Source organism: Dreissena polymorpha, chromosome 1, assembly GCF_020536995.1.
Source record: "Dreissena polymorpha isolate Duluth1 chromosome 1, UMN_Dpol_1.0, whole genome shotgun sequence".
NCBI classification, from domain to species: domain Eukaryota; kingdom Metazoa; phylum Mollusca; class Bivalvia; order Myida; family Dreissenidae; genus Dreissena; species Dreissena polymorpha.
In genome coordinates this window covers 189573651-189599820 of record NC_068355.1, presented here as the reverse complement: position 1 = coordinate 189599820, position 26170 = coordinate 189573651, and the positions used below count along the sequence as shown (strand labels likewise).

At 36.0% G+C, this 26170-nt stretch overlaps 1 protein-coding gene and 1 long non-coding RNA gene across 2 annotated transcripts in view; both read right to left on the bottom strand.

Annotated features, from left to right (window-relative positions):
• The window catches only part of LOC127864310 (uncharacterized), a 44214-nt gene extending 32255 nt beyond the window's left edge, over positions 1-11959 (bottom strand). The window contains exons 1-4 of the long non-coding RNA XR_008041734.1: positions 11596-11959; positions 9253-9318; positions 3570-4435; positions 1507-1726 (exon numbers count right to left, since the gene is read on the bottom strand). This is a non-coding gene — a long non-coding RNA (uncharacterized LOC127864310). The remainder of the gene's footprint in view (positions 1-1506; positions 1727-3569; positions 4436-9252; positions 9319-11595) is intronic.
• Positions 11960-12769: 810 nt separating this feature from the next.
• Positions 12770-26170, bottom strand: part of LOC127865198 (uncharacterized) — a 169843-nt gene continuing 156442 nt past the window's right edge. Inside the window, exons 3-4 of the mRNA XM_052405192.1 lie at positions 13156-13345; positions 12770-12816 (exon numbers count right to left, since the gene is read on the bottom strand). Coding sequence (XP_052261152.1) covers positions 12770-12816; positions 13156-13345 — 237 coding nt within the window. The remainder of the gene's footprint in view (positions 12817-13155; positions 13346-26170) is intronic.

Below are 26170 nucleotides of genomic sequence, written 5' to 3'. Positions count from 1 at the left end.
AAAATAGCAGACACCATGCTAAATGTTTAAAACGCACTAAGTGACCCCGTGACCTAGTTTTTGACCCGGCATGGCCTATGTTCAAACTTGGCCTAGACATCATTTAGATTCAACTTCTGACCAAGTTTGGTGAAGCTCGGATAAAAACTACTTGAATTAGAGAGCGGACACCATGCTCAATGTTTAAACGCACTCAGTGACCCCGTGACCTTGTTTTTGACCCGGCATGATACATATTCAAACTTGAACTAGACATTGTCTAAATACAACATCTGACCAAGTTTGGTGATGATCGGATGAAAACCACTTGAATTAGAGAGCGGACACTGAATACGGACCGACCAACAGACTGACCGGCAGACAAGCTCAATTCTTTATACCCCCTAAACTTCGTTTGTGGGGTATAATTATAATCACATAATTTATAGGTTATAATTGGTCATTAAAGTTGATAAACTGATATACAATAAATAATAAAGAAAAAAATCATGTTATGCAAAGCTACAAACATCACTGGCCCCACTTTTGTATCAATGGTAGTTTTAGAACCATAATTACAATTGATGTAGAACCTGTTTTTGAAAATAGTTTAAGAGCCAGATATGTTGGTACCTGCTGATAAATGGCTCGTTTGTTGTTGTTGTTTTTAGTTTTAATATATTTCTAGATGTTCAATTTAAAATGCAAATTTGAGGGTTAAGCTTGACACTTTCGCATTTTCTTCACTTTTTTATATACTACATGTATACAAAAGTTTGTCGCTGAACTTTTAAACTGAAATACGATTAACTTGTCAATTAATGGAAGAGCAGAAACCACAGTTGGCATTTGGTTTAACCTATTTATTAAAGTATGATTGCATCTAAAGTCTTAGGCTATTAAGAGTGGGTCTCTTGAAAGCTTTGCCACAGTGACTCCTTTTGCAATGGCAAGGCCACTTACCTATTGTGATGTAGGGGCAAAGTTGTAGTTGGGGATATTTCTCTCTGGGCCTGAACTTGTGAGTATAAGACTCTGATAAAATGGTCTTAGCGCCTCCCAGAAATGTGTGCCTGTAAACCAAATAATTCAATGAATTCTCAAATGGCATCTGCAATATTGAAAGTCAATGAAGTTGGTTTGATTAAATAAATGCTCAAATATTGCCTTCTATATATGTACTGTTTATACAAAAATTGTTCATCGCTCTGGAGCTAATTAAGTTATGTGCAAAAGCAAAAAAAGTGGAACGGATATAAGGAGGAGGAAATGAAGGATGGAGGTTACTGGTAATTAAAGACGATGACAAATCTTTACACCCCCCCCTGCACCATTTCATAACGTAGTGACTTAAAAATCCCTATATACTGCAAAGATATCAAGGCTATTGGCGGCTATTATGCATATTTACGAGTGCATAGTAATGTTATTTAAATTTTTTAAGTTAGTAGCATGGAGTTTAATCAAAACGTGAAATTAGGAGTACACATCTGCACATTATACACTGTAAATTACAGCCCAATATACCTTGTGGATGAGATAATCTCGGCCCTTAGGCAGGAAAGTTTGAATCCCCAGGTTTAGACTGGCTGCACCCTGCGGGAAGGATTCGTTGAGCATTTGTCCCGAGGTACTGCGCCAAGAGCCAACTACCCCCGATGCACAGGAAGTGTCTCTGGGCGTCTGGGACCAGCTGACCAAAGAGCCTGTTGTTAAGCTGGGTACCAATCAAGGATTGCATCAAGTCCTGACAACAATAAATTGATATTTAGGATATTGCAATTGATTGTTCACCAATAATAGCGTTGTATCAATGTTTAACGCGCATCATCTTGAAATTGAAAGTTAGGCGCTTTAAACCTCAAGGAATACATGGTAAAGTACAGTTTGTAGCAAGGTGTAATACTTATTTTTTTAAATCAAAAACAGGCCTTACTTAAGCAATTTAGAATGTGAGACTGTACACCTTTAATTATGTGATATACAACTTAAAATGTGATAACAGACAACTTTAAATGTAAGACTACATAATTTTAAATGTGATACTCAGCAACTGAAAATGTGAGACAATACAGCTTTAAATTTGACACTGTAAAGCTTAAAGTGTGAGACTGCACACCTTTAAATGTGACAGATTATGACTTATACTTGAGACTAAACAACTTTAAATGTGAGACAATTAATACAACTGTATGACATATAATAAGAAACAATAGATGCAAGTTGAATACTGTAAGTGTATGAGTACTTGATCACACATGTTTTATCTGTGGATCAGACAGAAATACAGATGAACGTCTATATTGAAAAGAAGTCTATGACACTAGATATCTTGCAACCAGGAGCTGTACTAATTTAACTAGTAATTGTTGCCAATTCTGGTTAAAACTATTCGCTGTAGGTGAGTTTGAATTGATACTTCTAGCTACTGGTGCTGAAATTGTGTGCATAAGGATATGAAAGCAATAAAGTGCTATTGTTTTGACAACATCCGGGCTCTAATTTGAACAAGGGCTGTTTGTAAAACATGCATGCCCCCCTATATGGGCTATAAGTTGTAGTAGCAGCCATTGTGTGAATACGTTTTTTTGTCACTGTGAACGGTGGTGGTGGTGGTGGGTGGTGGTGTTGGTGGTGGTGGTGTGGTGGTGGTGGTGGTGGTGGTGGTGGTGGTGGTGGTGGTGGTGGTGGTGGTGGTGGTGGGTGGTGGTGGTGGTGGTGGTGGTGGTGGTGGTGTAGCTTACATTTGGTAAAATTTAAATATATTACAAGGGAGGCAAATGCTGTAACAAAAAAAACATGCATAAACGGTAGTTGTTTCTCTTGTTTGAACCATGCTAAGTCCTTAAAATGCCTATTTCCAGTAACTGTGACCTTCACCTGTGACCTTGACCTTTGACCTAGTGACCTCAAAATCAATAGGGGCGATCTGCGAGTCATGATCTATGTACCTATGAAGTTTCATGATCCTAGGCCCAAGCGTTCTTGAGTTATCGTCTGACAACCACCTGGTTGAGGGACCGACAGACAGACCGACCGACAGACAGACTGGCCGACGTACCGACATGAGCAAAGCAATATACCCCCTCTTCTTCGAAGGGGGGCATAATAATAATCTTATCCAATTATATGTGACATAAATAATTTATATAACTCCAACTTCAAAATAGTAATGAAACTTAGTGAAATAAGCAAATTAAACAAGTTATTTTTATCAAAGACTCTAAAATGTGCTAGAACTAGGGGCCAGCTCTAAGCAGAGAGTTTATTTTAAACATTTTTGGATCGGGACAATTTGGAAAAAATCATGCTGTTTTGAATTAAATTGGGAAAATGGTTGTTGTTTTTGCTATAAAAAAAATAAACATTGAGAATAGTGCTATCTATATTAATTGCACTAAGGTCCAAGTTATAGAGCTGAATAAGGAAATTAACTCAATGTTGCAACCTATTAAAACATTTTTGGGGGGCAAACCTTGAATTGAAAATTTTAGCCAGTAATTATGGGAAAATATAGACTTTTTGAGAATAGGAGTGGGACTGAATTTTGGCCCCAATTTGACAAAATAATTAATACTGTAAGGTCTCACCTGAGGCTCAAGGAGCTGAGCTGATATTGCTAAGGGCCGAGTTTGAGTTCTGATTAACGTTGGGTTGAGAGTCGATGGGCATACTGGACCACACAACACAACTGCTGTCATTTGTCAATGCCTTCTCAGCCTCGATTCAATACGAGGCCTATGGGCTCGGAGTGGGAAGTGCTCGTAACAAAGCTAGACATATTCACATTTTGCGCCTTGTTTATAATCTTGAGCGGAATTTGCGTCTGAGGCATGCCCCAAGGATGTATTGTGCTCTGGGTGTTCACAGCCAAGTCATTACTGCCTTTCTTCGTCAGCAAAAGCGTCAGAAGCGTGTTCTCTTTGGACAGTTTACACGCCTGAGAGGACAAACCGAGACGTCCATAACGCTATTACTGTCAAAACTATCATCAGCAGAAGTATCTACTTTGGAAAACCTACACTTCTAAATTAATCGCTTCAATTGTTCCTTGATTTTTTGCCCTGTTTCTTGCTGAATTTCTGTTGGTCCCATAATGAATGGAACAAGAATTATTCAACTTTGTATTCTGTGATATTCTTTGTGATGTCCCAGAGCAAGCACACTGGCTGTTAGATTTACCATTTCTACTGCTTATATTTAACAAAACTACTCAGGCTTGAGTGTGGAAAACTTGACCAGGACATTGCGGTTGTTGAGAACAGCCCGTGAAAACTTGACGTGCTGAGAATTTCCTGCAGAACAGAATTGTTCAACTATGCTGATCCTTTGAGGCTGCAGGTCAAAAGTGAGGAGTTAGTGGTCAGGGGAGGGGAAGGGTCGTCCTTGACTGGATCTCCTGCATGCTGGACTGGTACTGATGCTGGGCCAACTCGATACCAATGCTAGTGCTCTCCTGAAAACAGCACAGTGGGTTATATGAACGTGTAACAAATGTTTATATTACAATCTACAACAAACTATGCCTCTTGATTAGATGTGAAGGTTTTCAACAGCAAAAATTCATTCTCCTGAATGTCTTATCTGGTATTTCATTGGTTCCTTGTCCTGAATAGCATGAACATATATACAATTAAACCATTTCGTATTGAAACATTAAAAGTTTTGGCTATTGCTATACTAACCTGTAAATTCATAATTATAGTTTTTGTTAAATTTCAGAGATATAATTTCATAAGTCAATATGCAGCTCATCAATATAAGGAAGTGTCGTCCCAGATTAGCATGTCCACCTAAGCTAATCAGGGAAAAAACTTTATGACTAGACTGAATTTTCATAAAAATGATTCTTCTTTTCAACCAAAAAATACCTTTGAAGAGGAAAGTGTTGTCCCTTATTAGCCTGTGCAGAATGCAGAATGCACAGGCTTATCTGGGACAACAATTTAAGCACATGCAAAAAGCCCCATTTTCCACAGCACGGCTTATTTATCTTATTTATCTTTTTAGCCATTTTTTCCAGCATAACAAGACCAAGAAATGGAAAATTATATTGTTAGAAATTTAATATTGTTTGAGTGTACCCATTCTTTTAATCACTTTACTTTTACAAAGCATTCATATATGTTTTACTTTAATATATGTTTCAATAAATGGGAGGCAAAAACTAAATAAAAATGTCTTCCAAAAGTTGCAAAAAGACACATAGAGGTCTACATTTTTTACCATGCCTTGAAATGTCTTAGCTTGTTAAAATCTGTTTAAATTCACAATATATAACATCTCCAAAGTAAATCAATATCTAACAAATTAAATGTTGAGTTTCAGTGCTCATTTCATTATTCCACTAGCATATAAGGAAGCGCCTATTATGGTGTAATTTATAAAGAAGGAAAGAAAATCTGTTCAGTTTTCACATACACCTGGGAGTAAAATTATGTTACAGGTCACTTGCCCTTAATTACTTCTAGCTGATAACACTACTTTGCTCTTACTTTGATGACGTTCACAAATCCAAATTTTTACAGTAACCAATACCAAGACATGAATTTTTTCTAAGTAAATTGAAAACATTAGCTTTGTTTCATATGTTTAGCGAAAATAAAAGTTTCAGTCAAATTATTACCCACACACCCTCAAACACAAATCATATACATGTAACAGGGCTTGGTTTGTCTCATCTTTGTGAAGCGTTTCACACCACTCATTTTAAATTTGTTAAAGTTGTGAACAAATGAGGAGCAAACTCCTTAAAATTGCCAAAATTTGAGTCACAAACTTGTTTTAATTGTGAAACTTTGAGTCATGAAATTCTCAAATTTGTGAAAACGGTCATTCTGAGGAAAAATAGCCCTGAATCATGCTCTTTGAAAACAGACTTACCGGTATATTTCATACCTCTTCGAAACAGGCCCTGAATGATAAAACAGAGCAAATTATTTGTCACCAATTCAAGCTGGAGACTGGAGTGTTACACGCCTGATCCTGGAAAAATATTTATACTCGTTGGCATGACAAATCAAGGTTTTAAAAAAAAAAAAAATTTGGGTGGACACTTTAATTCGTGGATTTTGTATTTTCAAAAAAAGGAAATTGCCCTGGGTGGTTTTGTTATGTGTTTGAGCTAATTTCATGGATCAGTAAGCCCCAAAAAATCAACATTAATTAATGTCCCACAAATAAAAATGAATTTACAGTTCATAATAAACATGTTTTTTAGAAATGTATTTGACTTGATTTATTTTATTTGTTTTTAATTTAAATTCAGACTGAACTTGAGTCTTATTCTGGTACAACTGGGCTTAATGAATGTATATAATGTCCTCCCACATTAGCCTGCGCAGTCCTCACAGGCTACAACCTGAGACGACAATTTCCACCAAGACTTGATTTTTGTTTGGAAGAAATTCCCTTAAAACTAAAATTTCCTCAAAAGCGGAAAGCATAATCCCTAATAAGTCTGAGTGCGCACTGCACAGGCTAATCGGATGATGTCATCTTGTACAACTCTGTAACAGACTGTAGGGGGATTTACTTTGAGCCTCATTCTGAGAAAACAGGGCTTAATAAAAGTGCACTAGCCTATAGAGCCACACAGGCTTATCAGGGACAACACTTTTTGCTAGACTGACATTTTCTTTAAGAAGAGACTTCCTATATACAAAAAATTCCATAAATGCGGAAAGTGTCATCCATGATTTTCCTGTGCATACTACACAGGCTAATCTGGGACCACACTTTACGCACATAAATTTAGTCCCTGTACAGACTACACAGGCTAATCTGGGACGACACTTTACGCACATGCATTTAGTCCCATTATCCCAGAGGGAGGCATATGCTTCTTGAAAAAACACTCAACAACAGACTGTGAGCAGACTTAACTTAAGTTTGTGCAATGAGGCCGGAGTCCTTCTAATAGGGAAAATTCTTGGTGTTTTGACCACAAATTGGGACATTGTGTTGTTGGTTTTTTTATTACAAATACTATACAATCCAGAATAAGCGTTTTCAATATTGCATTTAATAAGGTTCAATTATTAGAGTTGGGTAGAGAGATAAACTTGATATTGTGATAAATTTCTTTTACTTTACCTTCAATTGGGAATTTTAGGCAGTTGTTTGGGAAAAATACATAGTTCCAGCATTTAGTATGGGGCCGTTTTTGGCCACAATATTTGACAAAAAAACAATAACACAGTTTACACATCAAGAACTTAACACCTCCTGCAAACAGGCTCTATATGATCAAGGCATTCTAAGCTTTACTAAATATCTCACAAGGTTATACAAACTCAAGGCCTGCATGGGGATGACAGAAATTCTTGTGGTGTTATGTTACTGAGGTTTCTGTATTGGTAAGTTGGAAAGCAACAAGCTGAAGAATGTTTTGATTTATTGATCCTCAAGTAAATGAAGTCGTGCTGTAAACACGATACATAAAAGAAAAGACCCAATTTTAACTTCTATGAAATCATATTTTTGTCCACTTCATATTGAGCATTTTTAATACAGAGGTAACACTGTAAAACCATTATTTCATCTCCTAATTACTTAATGATTACAACTGTCAAACCATATAAAGCAGCATCACCGGCAACAATAAGTAGATGGGTAAAATCAGTGTTAAAAGCTGCTGGTCTCGGGAACACATTTAAACCTCACAGTACAAGGGCAGCTTCAACATCAAAAGCTAATCATTTAGGTGTTTCATTGCAAACTATCTTAGACACGGCCGGCTGGTCATATGCAAAAAAATTTGCTAAATATTATTCAAAAGAAGTTCACAATGAAAATCAACATTGTCTGGTTTTTCAATCAGCTATTTTATGTGGAAAAAAAAAAGTGTACATATTCTATCATGAATTCTTGTTTATCGCTTTATTCCTGCACAAATTTGTAGAAATTTTCTAAAATCTTGTGTGGGGATCATTAAGGGGTTATGCAGGAGATGAAATTGAATAATTAACCGAGACTTACCTTTGTAGATGGGAAGGTGAAGGTTGATTGTCATTTCATCTACTGCAAACCCCTTAAGAGCTCAACACGCCCTACCCAATCCCACCCATCTTTTCTACAAATTTGTTAAACAAAGTATTCCTTAATGAATACTTTGCTAACTCTAAAGCCTGATATTCTTGGCTGCGGAAGCTGCGTCATCTCTCGTGTAGAGCTCTTAAGGGGTTTGCAGTAAATGAAATGACAATCAACCTTCACCTTCCCATCTACGAAGGTAAGTCTCGGTTAATTATTCGTTTGAGGCTATTTTTTGTTGATTTTAAGGTTTTACCAATCCACAAATTTATCACAAACACACGGGAAATGAACTGACACAAATTCCTCATTTATTTTTCCAAACTGAGTAATCCACACATTAACTTATTATATGTCCATGAAATACTATTGTAATCACCAAAAGTTCATAAGGAGGAATATCAATGATTTTGCAATATACAAACAATTTAAGAGGATATTTTACCTTATGTTAATTCATTTTGTTCTTTACCACCTCATCTTTTTGCATTCTTAATAAACAGGAAATACACAAGACTGCGCGTTCCTGGTGTATTTATGGGTCTGTAAAACAGACCCATAGCCAAAGCATTTTATTTGTTTTTAAATAAGTGCCTTATTATAATTATAGTGCTTTCAACAGGAATTTTTTCAGACGCCCCGGGGCCATTGGGGGGGAACGAGATTTAACAAAAAATGTTTTAAACCTTTCCCGCATAGATATGCATAATCGCGCCACGATTGATTCCTTAAAACATCCGTATGAAACAATACTTTTTATCTATTACTGCCAACCTGCTACTTTTACCGTTGCTACTCATTACCCTATAATCCCGTATATTCCATTATTAAAAGGACATACTGATAAATATTTAAGATAAACGTGCTCAAAATTTCCAAGAAACGCAAACATTCACCATTTGTACTCAATTTTTGGCATATCTGTTACTGTGTAAAGATGTGATAAAAACGTCCAATCAGGGCGTTTTTTTTCCACTTAACACGCGTAAATCGCCTGACGTGATGTTCCCGTTTGTATGCATTATAATTATTATATCTCAATCATATTTCAATTAGATCTAACAAAGTATATAACTATCATAAAATGATTTTATTCGTATAATTTGATATATTAGAAAGAATGATATTATATTAGTTTTTCCCAAATCAGTTGACTTTTCAGAGGAAAATATTCCAAAACCACAATGGTATTTTTCCCCAAAATGACAAAGAAAAGGTCTTACAAAGGGCCTATGTTACCTTCTGAGTATTCAGTTTATTCTTGTCCACCACATCCTCAGCATCGTTGTCCTGACTCAGCAGCCACTGTAGCAGCAGAAAAGCTCGATGTATTTCTTGTATGTATATTTAGGACTCAAACAAATTTATAAACAAGAGCACAGCATAACGGGTGCCACGCTACACTGCGAAAGCTTGTCAGATTTTTTTAAGAGGTCACAGTGACCTTGACCTTTGACCTAGTGACCCAAAATGGGTGTGGCGTGTAGAAATCATCTAGGTGCATCTACATAGGAAGTTTCAAAGTTGTAGGTGGAAGCACTTTGATTTTAGAGGCAATGTTAAGGTTTTTGTTCAACTTTTATATTAGAGGTCACAGTAAACTTGACTTTTGACCTAGTGACCCAAAAATGGGTGTGGCATGTAGAACTCATCAAGGTGCACTTACATACGAAGTTTGAAAGTTGTAGGTGGAAGCACTTTGATTTTAGAGCCTATGTTAAAGTTTGATATTAAAGGTTACAGTGACCTTGACCTTTGACCTAGTGACCCAAAAATGGGTGTGGCGTGTAAAACTCATCAAGGTGCATCTTCATATAAAGTTTCAAAGTTGTAGGTGGAAGCACTTTGAGGAAATGTTAAGCATGTTGTTTTAGTTTTATATTACAGATCGCAGTGACCTTGACCTTTGACCTAGTGACCCAAAAATGGGTGTGGCATGTAGAACTCATCAAGGTGCAACCACATATTAAATTTCAAAGTTGTAGGTGGAAGCACTTTGATTTTAGAGCCTTTGTTAAAGTTTGATATTAGAGGTCACAGTGACCTTGACCTTTGACCTAGCGACCCCAAAAATGGGTGTGGCGTGTATAACTCATCAAGGTGCATCTTCATATGAAGTTTCAAAGTTGTAGGTGGAAGCACTTTGATTTTAGAGCCTATGTTAAAGTTTGATATTAAAGGTTACAGTGACCTTTACCTTTGACCTAGTGACCCAAAAATGGGTGTGGCGTGTAAAACTCATCGAGGTGCATCTACATATGAAGTTTCAAAGTTGTAGGTGGAAGCACTTTGAGGAAATGTTAAGCATGTTGTTTTAGTTTTATATTACAGATCGCAGTGACCTTGACCTTTGACCTAGTGACCCAAAAATGGATGTGGCATGTAGAACTCATCAAGGTGCAACCACATAAGAAGTTTCAAAGTTGTAGGTGGAAGCACTTTGATTTTAGAGCCTATGTTAAAGTTTGATATTAAAGGTTACAGTGACCTTGACCTTTGACCTAGTGACCCGAAAATGGGTGTGGCGTGTAAAACTCATCAAGGTGCATCTACATATGAAGTTTCAAAGTTGTAGGTGGAAGCACTTTGAGGAAATGTTAATCATGTTTTTAAAGTTTTATATTACAGATCGCAGTGACCTTGACCTTTGACCTAGTGACCCAAAAATGGGTGTGGCATGTAGAACTCATCAAGGTGCAACCACATAGGAAGTTTCAAAGTTGTAGGTGGAAGCACTTTGATTTAAGAGCCTATGTTAAAGTTTGATATTAGAGGTCACAGTGACCTTGACCTTTGACCTAGTGACCCCAAATATGGGTATGGCGTGTATAACTCATCAAGGTGCATCTTCATATGAAGTTTCAAAGTTGTGGGTGAAGCACTTTGATTTTAGAGCCTATGTTAAGGTTTTAGCACGACGCCTACGTTGGACGGCGGACGAGCTGGCTATGACAATAGCTCGGGTTTTCTCAGAAAACAGCCTCACTAAAAATGTAACTAACACACACACGTTTATGCAAATGTAATGAAAATCAATAACAAATGTTCAACAGCATAAAACATGGAAAATTAATAAAATCTCACATCAAGTCAGTGTTACCTTTCTGTAAACATTGCGTACAATATCAATATATACTCCTCCAAAGATTACTTAAACAATTTCATAATTTATAAAAAAAAAATATTCATCCATATACATTTCTTACATGGCATGGTGTTTATAGAAATGAAAGTCTAAAAATAGCCTCAGTTGCTATGTACATGTGTATCTATGTACAAATATGAAATTTTCAGTTGAAATGCTTTGTTTTTTCATGCAAGAACTTTAGATTACAAGATCTAAATGTTAGGACCATAATGACACAAACATTATGTCAACATAACATAATATGCATTAGATCTAATGTTCTAACAAAAACCCTCACATTGTGTAATTAGATAACAATATGTTCACATAAATCATTTGTATCTTTAACTACACACTTAATGTTGTATTGTAACATCACACACTACTATGTTCGTATGCTAAACAACACATTGTCATTAAAATACTAATCACTAATTTCAACAACTAATACATACATGTACACACTATTCCACTCTGAACACCAGGATGTTGTCGCTCCAGTCCTGTCCCACAATGATGTAGGATGTTGTGCTGCTGTAGCAGACTGACCGTGGCCCCCACACTCCATCCTTCTGAGTAGCAAGATTAGCCAGCTTACTCTGCCCCTCCCAGCCCACCTGTAGTACAGTGTTGGACCCCAATCCACAGACCAGCACCTGGCCTGCAGGGGTCACATGTAGACCAGATAGGACACGTAGTGCTGGGTCTGAGTATGTAGCCAGGAGTGTGCCATCCCTGGCCAGGGTGAGAAGCTTGTCCTGGTACCTGCTGGTGATGTACAGCCTGTCTCCTGTGGGACTCACAGCACACTGGTATACTGCAAAACAGAGTAACATCAAGATATTGAATTACTGTAAATATTAAATAATCTTATTAAACATACTGCAGTGATATTGTATTACGCATATGTTGCTATAAAGAGGCCTTTACACATCTAAAATATATGCATACATTTCAATGATTCAATAGTTAAGTGTGACATTGAACTTCAGTAGCAGAGCTATTGTGTTAACGTTTGACATGTTGAAATGGGACTGGTGAATTAGATATGAATTGAAGCAAAACAATTACACAGATGGAAACACTAACACATGTATACAGAAACAATTGCACAGTTCAATCAACATGTTAATACCATGTTACTACATGTATGTGCAGCATGAATAGATTTCCCACACATGTATACATGTGATAACTATGTACTGAAATGAGTGAAATTGACCAAAGCAGACATAATTCATGTGCCGTGTTACAACTTTATTTGTGTTTTTCAAGTGTTTATAACAAGAAAAATAATATTCAGAACAACAGTTATTGACACTTTTCTAGCTAGTTTGTTACTGAACCAATTTCAACAGCAAAATGTTTAAATGAACATACTACTGAAATTACAATGTAATTAATACATACATTTGAACACTTCATAAAAGAATACAACCACAAGAGTACCTTTGTTATATGGTGTTATGAAATTATTCAATTTATCAAACATATTGTACATGTACAATCATTAAACAACCACAAAATTAAGACAGGGTCAGAAAGTGTCTCTTTCCCAGGAACACAGTTTCTATTTATAGACATGTCATGTAGTGACAGTCAAAATACTTCATAACTCATAGTTATAAATCAATATTTCTGAATCTTGTATTGGCTACTGCAGAAATCAAAGGGCACTTATGAATTATAGAACAAATAGTTTATAATACATCAGTGGGTTTTCTGCTACAATGTATTACATCTGAATTTTATTTTATTATCATCTCACAAAGTATATAACTATAATTTATATGATTTTCTTTTCAAAATAACAAGATAAAGGCCTAATGGGTCAATATTTGTTGATTAAAAAAATAAATCCCAACTCGGTTCATTTAGTAGATAAATATTACCAAATTTGTCATTGTATGGATTTAAAATAACACAATTTGACTAGACTCCTTTTCCCACAATGGCTAGAAAAATCCCTGTACATAATAGGAATGTTATCAGGATGAATTCACCATGATTCTTACCTGGCAAATAAGCTGATCTATCTTGGTAGAGTCTGCAGATCAGTTTGCCATTCAGCGTGTATTTGTACAGTTCTTGACCAGAGGTGACAAAAAGGTCTCCATAGTGATGGGCAATACCTGTACATTCATGTTGTAACTGAAACTTCCTGCCAGGAACAAGCTTTCCCTGGTTGACAGTGATAAACTGGACCTCATGTATGTAGCTAGTATTCACAGCCACTGCAACCTCACTGGGTGTGATCAAACATATGTCAAATGGCCAAGCATTCACATCCCAGTGACTCACTGCCTGGTACTGCTGGTTCAGCAGCTTGACATTGTTATTGTTTGAGTCTACAACCAGTACCTGCCCATCGGGAAGAACACATATGCCTCTGATATCACATACAACTTTATCACTTGGTATTCTCACATTATGCTTAGTAATACTCTGGACATTAAACGCCTTGCCTGACTTTCCTAGCAGAGTCAATGCCTGTTGTATTATATGCTTACATTTTATGCTGGCTATAAGGCAGAGCTCCTTATTATCTCCAATTTTCTGAACGATTTCAAGTAATTGTGACAAGTCATTGTGAAGACTGGTGCATTTATGAATAGAACTTGTAACTGACCCTGTCATGCTTATAACTTCATCTCTTATCTCGTTAAGTTCCTTCGCAGTAATATTATCGAATTCATTAACGATAGAGAGAACACTCCTACACATCTCTTCTTTTAAATATTGCTCATTTCCGCCTGATGTACCCACAGAATTATTATCACATTCATCTATACAAGTATTTAAATTACAACACATTTGCTCTATCATAACTTCCCTATGTTCCTTGTATGTTCTCTGCAATGACTGAATGCTGGCCTCCTGACTGATCTGCAGGGTTTTAATTTCCCCCAGGACAGTTTCCAGCTCCACTGAGAGCCCCTCTAAGCCTGTGGGCTGCGAGTTGGTCAGCTCCAAAATCTGGGTCACTTTTCTGCACTGGCTGAAATAAACAATTAATACATGGACATACCAAGGAATAGTCAGTGATATTATGTAATGCTTCAAACAAGTATACAGTGTCAAATAAAAACATACATGGACAATAAATTAACGCTTCTTGGGCTTAATATGGGGGTATAGTGACCTGAAAATCAATAGGGGTCATCTGCGAGTCATGATCAATGTACCTATGAAGTTTCATGATCCTAGGCATAAGTGTTCTTAATAATCATCTGGAAACCATTTTACAATTTCCAGGTCACCATTACCTTAACCTTTGACCTTTTTACCTGAAAATCAATAGGGGTCATCTGCCAGTCATGATCAATGTACCTATGAAGTTAAATGATCCTAGGCCTAAGCGTTCTCTAGTTATCATTCGGAAACCATCTAGTGGATGGACAGACGGACCGACCTACCAACATGTGCAAAACAATATACCCCTTTTTCTTCGAAGCGGGGGGGGGTGGATAAAAATGTGCATGGTAATATTTGGAAATGATTGGTCTACAAACCAATCAACAAACAAACCAAAGAAAAAATGCAAATTAAAATAACCCCAAATCTTAGAGGAGGTCCTCTATTTCTAAATAAAGTGTCAGTATTAACAATCTAGCCTGCGTTGAGCAGCTTATGACATTCAACCTGGTCTACTATCTCCTAATAAGTTAATTTGTAATTTAACCAATTGTGATTATTTAGCTTTTTTTGTTATCACTTGATCTATTGGTGGACAAGAAAAGACGCCATTGTAAAAATGTGTTAAAGGAGGATCCAAGAGATTGGCCTATTGTATATTTATTTGTGATATTGACATTTCTTTCAGTAGCAAGTCTAAAGTCAATGATTTTTTAAAAAATTGGGAAATACACAATGTATGAATAATATTTTGCAATTGACTTAATACTACACACAATAAAAACAAGTGTTCTGCGGTCGGAGACAAATGCCCAATTATTGTGACAGTGACCTTAACCTTTGACCCTAATTTCGATAGGGGTCATCTACTGTCCAAGGCCAATTAATGCACATGGGAAATATAAAACCAATCGGTCGATTCCTTGACAAATAATTGATCAAAAACGCTTTTCATACTCATTGGGCCAGTGACCATGTCATTTGACCTAGTGACCCAATTTTGAGAGGGGTCATCTGCTGTCCAAGGCCAATGCACATGACAAGTATCAAGTCAATTGGTGAATCAGTTTACCAGTTTTTGATTAAAAACTATTTCACATTTAGTGCGTAACTAATTTCAATAGAGATCATGTACTGTCCAAGGTCAATGTACATGAAAAGTATCAAGTAGGCTAGTGACCTTGACCATTGACCTAGTAACCTTAGTTTTGATAAGGGTCATCTTTTGTCCAAGGCAGATGCACATGTGAAGTATCAAGTTAATCAGTCAATTCGTTGATGAGAAATTGAGCAGAAACCACTTAATGTGATAGTGACCTTGACCTTTGAACAAGTGACCTCAATTTCTATATGGGTCATTTACTGTTCAAGGCCAATGCAAATGTGAAGAATCAAGCCAATCGGTCGATTTGTTGAAGAGTTATATTGATCGGAAACCTTTTTCACGCTTTGTGTTATAGTAACCTAGACCTTTGAGCTAGTGATCCCAATTTCAAAAGGGGTCATGTACTGTCCAAGGCCGATGCAGAACCGAAGTATCAAGCCAATCGATTAATTTGTTGATGAGTTATTGATTGGAAATCATTTCCACACTAAGTGCAATAGTCACCTTGACATTTAACCTAGTGACCCCAATAGGGCTCATGCACTTTCCAAGTCCAATGCGTATGTGAAGTATCAAGCCAATCAGTCAAACAAGAGGCACATGAGGGCCTGAATTGCTCTACTGCTATAAACACTGTGCAAGTTTTGAAAGAATAAGATGGAAACTGTGTACTTAATCACGCAAACAATGCTAATTTTCTCAAATTCAAGGGGAGATTAATGTGTACTTATTTCTCCGATACTGCTCATATTCAATATGGTTCAAGTCCTCATTGATATAAAGGACCTGTGCAAATTCGGAAATAATTGGATGAAAACTATGGACTTATCACAAACAAGAGACCCATGAGGGCCTGAATCGCTCTTCTGCTATAAACACTGTGCAAGTTTGGGGAGAATGAGATGGAAACTGAGTACTTAATTGCCCAAACAAGGAGAATTTTCTCAAAATCAAGGGGAGGTTATTATGTACTTATTTATCCGATACTGCTCATATTCAATAGGGTTCAAGTCCTCATTGATATAAAGAAACTGCGCAAATTCGGAAATAATTGGATGACAACTGTAAAATCAATTGCGTAAACAAGCGGGATTTCAAAATTTTCTCATATTCAAGGGTAAGTCATTCTGGACTTATTGCTTCGATATTGCTCTTTTTACAAAAGGGTTTGAGTCCTCATTGATACAAAGACACTGTGCAAGTTTGTCAAGAATTGGATGAAAATTATGGACTTTATCACATAAAAAAACTGAATTTTCTTTTTTTTTCTCAAATTCAAGCGGAGATAATTCTGGACTCCCATAACTCCGATATTTCTCATTTTCAATCAATAGGGTTTGACTCATCATTCAGATAAAGACACTGTGCAAGTTGGGAAATAATTGGATGAAAACTGTGGACTTAATTGCGCAAACAAGCCTTTTTCACAATTTTCTCAAACTCAAGGGGAGATAATTATGGACTTTTTACTTTGATGTAACCCATTTTCAATAGGGTTCGAGTCCTCATAAATATAAAGACACTGAACAAGTTTGAAAAGGATGAAAACGATGAAAACCACTCCATGACATAAGCTTTTCAGGACTTCGGCCAGTAGAGCTAATAATTGATAAGCTATTGATCGGTAACCATTTTCACTCTTTGTATTCATAGTGAACTTGACCTTTGACCTAGTGAACCCAATATTGTTAGGGGTCATCTATTGTCCAAGGCCAATGCACATGTGAAGTATCAAGCCAATCAGTCAATTTGTTGACAAGTTATTGATCTGAAACGATTTTCACACTTAGTGTTATAGTAACCTTGACCTTTGACATAGTGATTCCAATTTCAATAAGGGTCATCTACTGTCGAACCCCAAGAACATGTGAAGTATCAAACCAATCCGTCAATTGATTGACATCGGTCAATTGATTGACAAGTTATTGATCGGACACAAACTGGTCTACCGACATTCAGACTGGTTTACTGACAGATATCCAGTAAAACAATATACACAATCAATAGGGTCCTTAAAGTAACCACCTGCTCTACTCTTTATAACAATCGATAGGGCCCTTAAATCAATCGCATGTACTAGTCTTTCTAACAATTCATAGGGTCCTTAAAGTAACAACCTGATCTACTCTTTATAACAATCGATAGGGCCCTTAATCAATTGCATATACTAGTCTTTCTAACAATTCATAGGATCCTTAAAGTAACAACCTGATCTACTCTTTATAACAATCAATAGGGCCCTTATATCAATCGCATGTACTAGTCTTTCTAACAATTCATAGGGTCCTTAAAGTAACCACCTACTCTACTCTTTATAACAATCGATAGGGCCCTTAAATCAATTGCATGTACTAGTCTTTCTAACAATTCATAGGGTTCTTAAGGCAATCATCTGCATTACTCTTTATAACAATCAGTAGGGCCCTTAAATCAATCGCATTTACTAGTCTTTCTAACAATTCATAGGGTCCTTAAGGCAATCATCTGCTCTACTCTTTATAACAATCGATAGGGCCCTCGAATCAATCGCATGTCTAGTCTTTCAAACAATTCATACGGTCCTTAAGGCAATCATCTGCACTACTCTTTATAACAATACATAGGGCCCTTAAATCAATCGCATGTATGTGTCTTTCTAACAATTCATAGGGTCCTTAAGGCAATCATCTGCTCTTCTCTTTATATCGATAGGGCCCTTAAATCAATTGCATGTACTAGTCTTTCTAACAATTCATAGGGTCCTTAAGGCAATCATCTGCACTGCTCTTTTTAACAATAAACAGGGCCCTTAAATCAATCGCATGTACTAGTCTTTCTAACAATTCATAGGGTCCTTAAGGCAATCATCTGCACTGCTCTTTTTAACAATAAACAGGGCCCTTAAATCAATCGCATGTACTAGTCTTTCTAACAAATCATAGGGTCCTTAAGGCAATCATCTGCACTACTCTTTATAACAATACATAGGGCCATTAAATTAATTGCATGTACTAGTCTTTCTAACAATTCATAGGGTCCTTAAGGCAATCATCTGCACTACTCTTTATAACAATACCTAGGGCTCTTAAATCAATTGCATGTACTAGTCTTTCTAACAATTCATAGGATCCTTAAGGCAATCATCTGCACTACTCTATATAACAATACCTAGGGCTCTTAAACAAATCACATGCACTACTCTGTATAACAACCCATAAGACTCTTAAACAAATCACCTGAACAACTCTTTTTAATAATTCATAGGGCCATTAAGACAATCACCTACACTACATCCATAGGGCTCTTCAACCAATCACCTGCACTACCATTTATGACAATACATATGGCTCTTAAACAAATCACCAACATTTCTCTTTATAACAAGCCATAGGACCCAAAAACCAATCACCTGACCAAGTTTCATGAAGAAAGGACAGTAAATCTGGCTTCAAGAGTGTCAACAATGTTTTACTATAGCTATACATAGCCATAAAATGAAAAATGATCCGCCCCGTGGTGGTCATGTTTTTCAACGAACTGGAACCATTTTCAAACTGGTCCAAGATATCTTTGGGACAAATCTTCTGGCTAATAGTCATGATGATCAGACAATAAAGTTGGCCTCTAGAGTGTTAACAAGGTTTTACTTTAGCCATAAAAGGCTGGCATATGCCCTGCTTCCCGGGGACCATGTTTTTCAACCAACCGTTATCATTTTTTGAACTCATCCCAGATATCATTGGGATAAATCTTGTGACTGAGTTTCATGAAGATCAGACATTAAATGTGGCTTAAAGATTGTTAACAAGGATTTTCTAAAGCCATATTTAGCTATATAATAAAAAATGCCCCGCCCTCTGGCGGCCATGTTTTGCAACCAACTTTAAAAAATTTTGGACTCGTTGAAAATAAAATTTGGACACATTTTTTGTTTTCATGATTGATAGACATTACATGTGATCTCTAGAGTGTAAACATTTAGGTTTTACAAAAGCAATATAAGATAAAATGCTCCTTCCTTTGGGGGCCATGTTGTATAACCAATCGGAATCATTTTCAAACTCTTCCAAGATATCATTGGTACTATTCTCCTGACTAAGTTTCATGAATTCAGACAATAACAGTGGCCTCTAGAGTTAATGGCCATATTATTAAAAATGCACCGCGTCCTGGTGGCCATGTTTTAAAGGGGCCTTTTCACACTTTGGTTAATTTACAAAATTGAAAAAATTTGTTTCAAATTCGCAAATTTTACTTAAAGTTATGATATTTGAGAGGAAACAGTAATACATAACATTAACCATGCTCTAAAATGGAACCCCCCATCCAAGCACTTGAGTAATGGATGGGGGGCATTATTGGAAATAAGGTTGGAGGCCGACAATATACAAGCATATCACTCCAGTGACCAGTCTATTTCGCTACTTTAAGTACAAAATGAAATTTTGTGACGAATTCACACGTGACCACAGTCTTATAAACACCGCACCTTGCACGAGGAAACTCATAGGTTTTAAATTGACATTGACCTGATTGTTGTATTATGCAGCAAACACATTGACCTGATTGATGTATTATGCAGCCAACACATTGATCTGATTGCTGTATTATACAGCCAACACATTGATCTGATTGCTGTATTATGCAGCCAACACATTGACCTGATTGTTGTAATATGCAGCCAACACATTGATCCGATTGCTGTATTATACAGCCAACACATTGACCTGATTGTTGTAATATGCAGCCAACACATGGACATGATTGTTGTAATATGCAGCCAACACATTGACCTGATTGATGTATTATGCAGCCAACACATTGCTCTGATTGTTGTAATATTCATGTAATAGTACTGGTGACATACACTCCACATTTAAATTGCAGAGTATGTAAAAATCACAATACTGTATGAAGAGTGTTTTAAAGGGGCCTTTTCACAGATTTTGGCATTTTTTAACTTATTCATTAAATGCTTTATATTGATAAATATAAACATTGGATCGTAAAAGCTTCAGTAAAAAATCAAGAATAAAATCAAAAAAAGGAAAAGAACATTGCCCGGAGCAGGTTTCGAACCAGTGACCCCTGGAGTCCTGCCAGAGTCCTGAAGTAAAAACGCTTTAGCCTACTGAGCTATTCCGCCGAGTACACAAACTGAACGTATTTTATACCTTATATAAGCAATCTTCGTAGTTTCACAAAATTTAACGACAAAAACAGAACTCTCCAAATTATTCAATCGTTTCGCGTTGCAACGCTTTATAATTTTGAGGTTTTAAAATCGTCAAAAGATGCATATTATGGCTATATTAGACCATGGTAAATGTTCAGTATTACTGTTTCCTCACAAATATCATAACTAAAACGAAAATTTGCAAATCTGAAACAACTTTTTTCAATTTTGTCAATTTACCAAAGCGTGAAAAGATCCCTTTAAATGTAGCTGATTCAATTGTATATTAAACTTAACTTAATTTAAGACAAATATTAAAAGTCAACAATCTGATCAAAGATGACGATAACCCTTACTGTACTATTAATGTTCTAATATTTTACCTGTCTACATGTATTCATGTTACTTGATTTAACAACATGAGATAATGCATATCATTAGGTGAAGTGAAGATAAGATAATGTAACCAGCATCTCACGTTATCTGTTGATTTTGCCATTTTTAGAACATGGTATGTTTGAACCATTTGTACTTTGTCCTTATGCATGAATACAGATACAGGTTGCAAAATATTTGTCAAGGAATCATTTAATATTATTGTGCCTGTAATTTCAATCTTTAATTGGGTTGATTGCATTTCACATTTTTCACATAATGACACAATAGGAATAAATTATAAAAAGTCAAGTAGTTCTTACAATTAAAGTTATATTGTACCAGTATTAACTGAAAATGGCTGCAAATATGTTTTATTTATGTTAATGTTTTAGCCTAATTGATTATGTTAATTTCATTTTATTTCTGACTTAAACACACTGCATTAACCATTTGACAAGACTTTTGGCTAAATGTATTAATGCAATCTAATTGACTCCATTTTGTGATGAATTACCTTATATTGTAATTAATACCACTACTTAAATGTATATAATTTCCAATAAAAACAATGTTAACCCTTTACCACTTAGATACGTATTTCAACGCTTTTGTAGTCCCTTAGAAATATTAAATCTAATTAAATGCCTTTCTTACTAGATCCAAGTTTAAAAGCTTCATTTCCAATCCTTAGTTACTGATGAGCAGGAAACAGCATAAACCGGCTGAACAACCTGCGAGTTACTGGCTGTTCTAGTTTTATGCTTTTTACAAATAGCAATGTTCACTTTTCTTTTAGTGTGAAAGGATTAAATAAAAGGTATGGTTAAATAGAAAATATAATTTAAGATTTTGTGTATATTAGTATTCGCATATAAATTCAAACTGTTTAATCAGACTACTATTAACTCTGACATGAAAGGTTTAAGGTTCATTGCAATGATATGGAATTTGTAATATGTGATGCTACTTTCTCAAATCGTGTACACACAAGGGTATTTACTTGATATTTGTAGTTACTTTATTTTATCCCCAGACAGTTTTTGTTATTTTGCTCCTGTGCATATTTCCTCAGTGTGTAATTAAATTGCAATTAAACTGAATTTAAATTGTATGTGATTGTATTTCTAATCTGATAAATTCTATAACTTTGATGTTATTGTTTATGGGTATTTACATGCGTATACAAGTGATTAATTATGGACTAAATATGAGGTTCAGCAAGCCATCTAAGAAGACAAAGAAAACTCAATAGACAGAGGCTTTTCATGTTTCTTAGAATATACTGTTATTCCTATCATGTACAAGATAAGACTTGTGTTTAATATGTTTATGATATGTATCCTCCCTGCAAATCTATTAAAATCCCATTAAAGCTGTATTAAACACATTACTATAATGCAGAGTTTAATATAAAGCAGCGTGCTTGGGCAATCCCTGAAATAGTTATGAGTGTTATGAACATTACGCATGTAAACGCTTATATATTTTAAATCATGTCACAAACAGTATCAACCTGAAAAAGGGCATGGTAATTTTGGCAGTGATGGTCTCCGCCATATTTATAGGTTTCCATCCACTTCTGCTGTCATGGAATGAGGCAGTTCTGACCTGCTTACAAGTGTATGCCATTAAGGAGCTCGTTTTTTAATATTTAAAGTGCAACTATGCATTTTACATTTTTTATTGCAAAACACACCAAACGTTTTTAAAAATATTGGATTATAGATATACATAATCCGACTCTGCAAGACTTTTATGCTTACATTTTATGGTCAGTTGCTCAGCATAAGAGTAAAGGCGCGAAGAAACAATAACATGTAATGAGTATCTAATACTTGCTTTTAAAGCAGAAGTCACTTTCAAAGTATCATGCTTTTTCAAGAGTGCTTTTGAATGCTCTTGATTTCATTTGAAAAATATACTTTCATAAAAGAATCTCTTGATTAATAGAAAACATTCCCATTTAGTTGACTCCAACAAATCTGCATCCACTTTGTTTATCATGATTGTTTTGTGGCACGTATTTATTGGTATATGATTTTTTCTTCCTAATATAAATGTCACACTTGTCTATTACAAGCTGCTTTAAGTCATAGACGCAGCTATTGCAACACACTGATTTGTTTACAGAAATTTCTAACTGAGTTATTGAGAAATTCAATGTAAAAAACTATAGGGATCTGTTTAATACTTGTCAAAAAAGCCAGGTGTCCAGAAGATTAGAAATACCAACTGTTGATATTTTTATCATTCTAAGCACAGCATTGATAAATAATTAATGACCAGTAAAACTTAAGCATGACAGTGTTACGAAATTATGTTATATTTGTAACTGTATAATCATGCTTATCAACAAAAATATAATTCCCTTAGTATCCCTTAGTATCATAAAAGCCCGATAAAACGAGCTTTTTTTAAGAAAACACAATGCCCCCTACTGCGCTTTGAAGCCGCACAGCAGCTATTTTAGAAACAATGTTATATTTTGAATGTTAAAATCACAGTGACCTTGACCTTTGACCAAGTTACCTCAAACCATGTTTGATTGTAGATCTCAATGAGATGCACGCACATGTGAAGTTTAAAGAGCATAGACCCATGATTTTTTATTTTATCATCAAGGTTAAAGTTTTGGGACATAATGACAGGCAAACAGGCCAAAACCAATATTCCCCCTGATCATTCCATACGCATACATAAATGTCCACCTTTCCCTTATAATCATAAAAGCCTGCTGAAAGAACTTGCCAATATTAACTTTGAACATCTTGTCTGGAAATTAAATGTGATGCACCTGGCAGTGTTTTTTTTCACCATTCAAGGAATCGGGATGGGTGCATTTGGGTTGGCAAATACTGCATTCTTTTAACTAAAATTGGGAAATCAATATTGTTGATTGTATTCTTACAAGTACTTCATAATGGATAATTAGAGTGATTTCAATATTATATATCAATATTGTTGATTGTATTTTTACAAGTACTTCATAATGGATAATACAAGTGATCAATATTATTGATTGTATTCTTACAAGTACTTCATAATGGATAATACAAGTGATCAATATTGTTCACTGTATTCTTACAAGTACTTCATAATGGATAATACAAGTGATCAATATTATTGATTGTATTCTTACAAGTACTTCATAATGGATAATACAAGTGATCAATATTGTTGAATGTATTCTTACAAGTACTTCATAATGGATAATACAAGTGATCAATATTGTTGAATGTATTCTTACAAGTACTTCATAATGGATAATACAAGTGATCAATATCGTTCACTGTATTTTTACAAGTACTTCATAATGGATAATACAAGTGATCAATATTTATCCCCACGCTTTTTGAAAAAAAGGTGGGGATATTGTGGTGATCTCCGCCGTCCGTCCGTCCGTCTGTCCGTCCGTCCTGGCCACTATCTCCTCCTACACTAAAAGCACTAGAACCTTGAAATTTACACACATGGTAGCTATGAGCATATGTGCGACCCTGCACTATTTGGAATTTTGATCTGACCCCGTGGTCAAAAGTTATAGGGGTTGGGGTGGGGCCGCGTCAGAAATTATCACTCATTTTTTTAGGTTATTTTACATTTACTTCTTTATTTCTACACCGATTCACTTCAAATTGATACTGGACCTCACCTATGACAATACGGTCAATCTCAACCATGCATGGCCCCATTCCCAACCCTGGGGCGCCCCGCCCACATAGGCCACACCCACCAAAAATTTCCATTTACTATAATTTTTTCATTTCTACACGGATTCACTACAAATTGATACTGAACTTTTGTTATGACATTAGGGTCAATCTCAACTATGCATGGCCCCAATCCCAACCCTGGGGCGCCCGCCCACATAGGCCACACCCACCAAAAAATTCCATTTACTATAATTTTTTCATTTCTACACGGATTCACTTCAAATTGATACTGAACTTCTCTTATGACATTAGGGTCAATCTCAACTATGCATGGCCCCATAACCAACCCTGGGGCCCCGCCCACATAGACCACACCCACCCAAAATTGCCTTTACTATAATTTCTTCATTTCTACACCGATTCACTTCAAATTGATATTGAACTTCTCTTATGACAATACAGTCAATCTCAACTATGCATGGCCCCATTACCAACCCTGGGGCGCCCCGCCCACATAGACCACACCCACCCAAAATTGACTTTTACTATAATTTCTTCATTTCTACACCGATTCACTTCAAATTGATACTGAACCTCTCTTATGACAATACGGTCAATCTCAAATATGCATGGCACAATTACTAACCCTGGGGCGCCCTGCCCACATATGTCACACCCACCCAAAATTGCCTTTTACTATAACTTCTTCATTTCTACACCAATTCACTTCTAATTGATGATGAACTTCTCTTATGACAATACGGTCAATCTCAGCTATGCATGGCCCCATTACCAACCCTGGGGCACACCTAGGTCAAACATTCGGCGTGGGGATACGCGTCGGCCTCTGCCGCGCCATTTCTAGTATTGATTGTATTCTTACAAGTACTTCATAATGGATAATACAAGTGATCAATATTGTTGAATGTATTCTTACAAGTACTTCATAATGGATAATACAAGTGATCAATATTATTGATTGTATTCTTACAAGTACTTCATAATGGATAATACAAGTGATCAATATTGTTGATTGTATTCTTACAAGTACTTCATAATGGATAATACAAGTGATTTTGATATTATATTTACTGAGTTTCAACTCATATAACTGGTTTTGGAGATGAACATTTTGTAACTTATTAAACAAGAGCACCACATAGCGGGTGTCAACGCTCGGCTGCGGATGCAGTTTTGAATAAATGAAAGCTTGTCAAAAGTTTTATATTAGAGGTCACAGTGACCTTGACCTTTGACCTAGTGAACCAAAAATGGGTGTGGCGTGTAGAACTCATCACGCTGCAGCTTCATATGAAGTTTCAGAGTTGTAGGTGGAAGCACTTAGATTTTAGAGCCAATGTTAAAGTTTTAGCACGGCGGATGACCAGCTGGCTATGACAATACCTCAGGTTTTCTCAGAAAACAGCGGAGCAAAAAACTAAACGGTTATTATGAGAAAATGTCCAAGTCCAAGGCCCAAAACTTCCCCAAAAATCGATGAACAAGAATGAAACTTGCACTTCATCTGTAGGTCATGGAGGTATACTACACTGCAACTCCAATATATCACGGTCCGTTATATCGCGTTGTCCAATATATTGCGA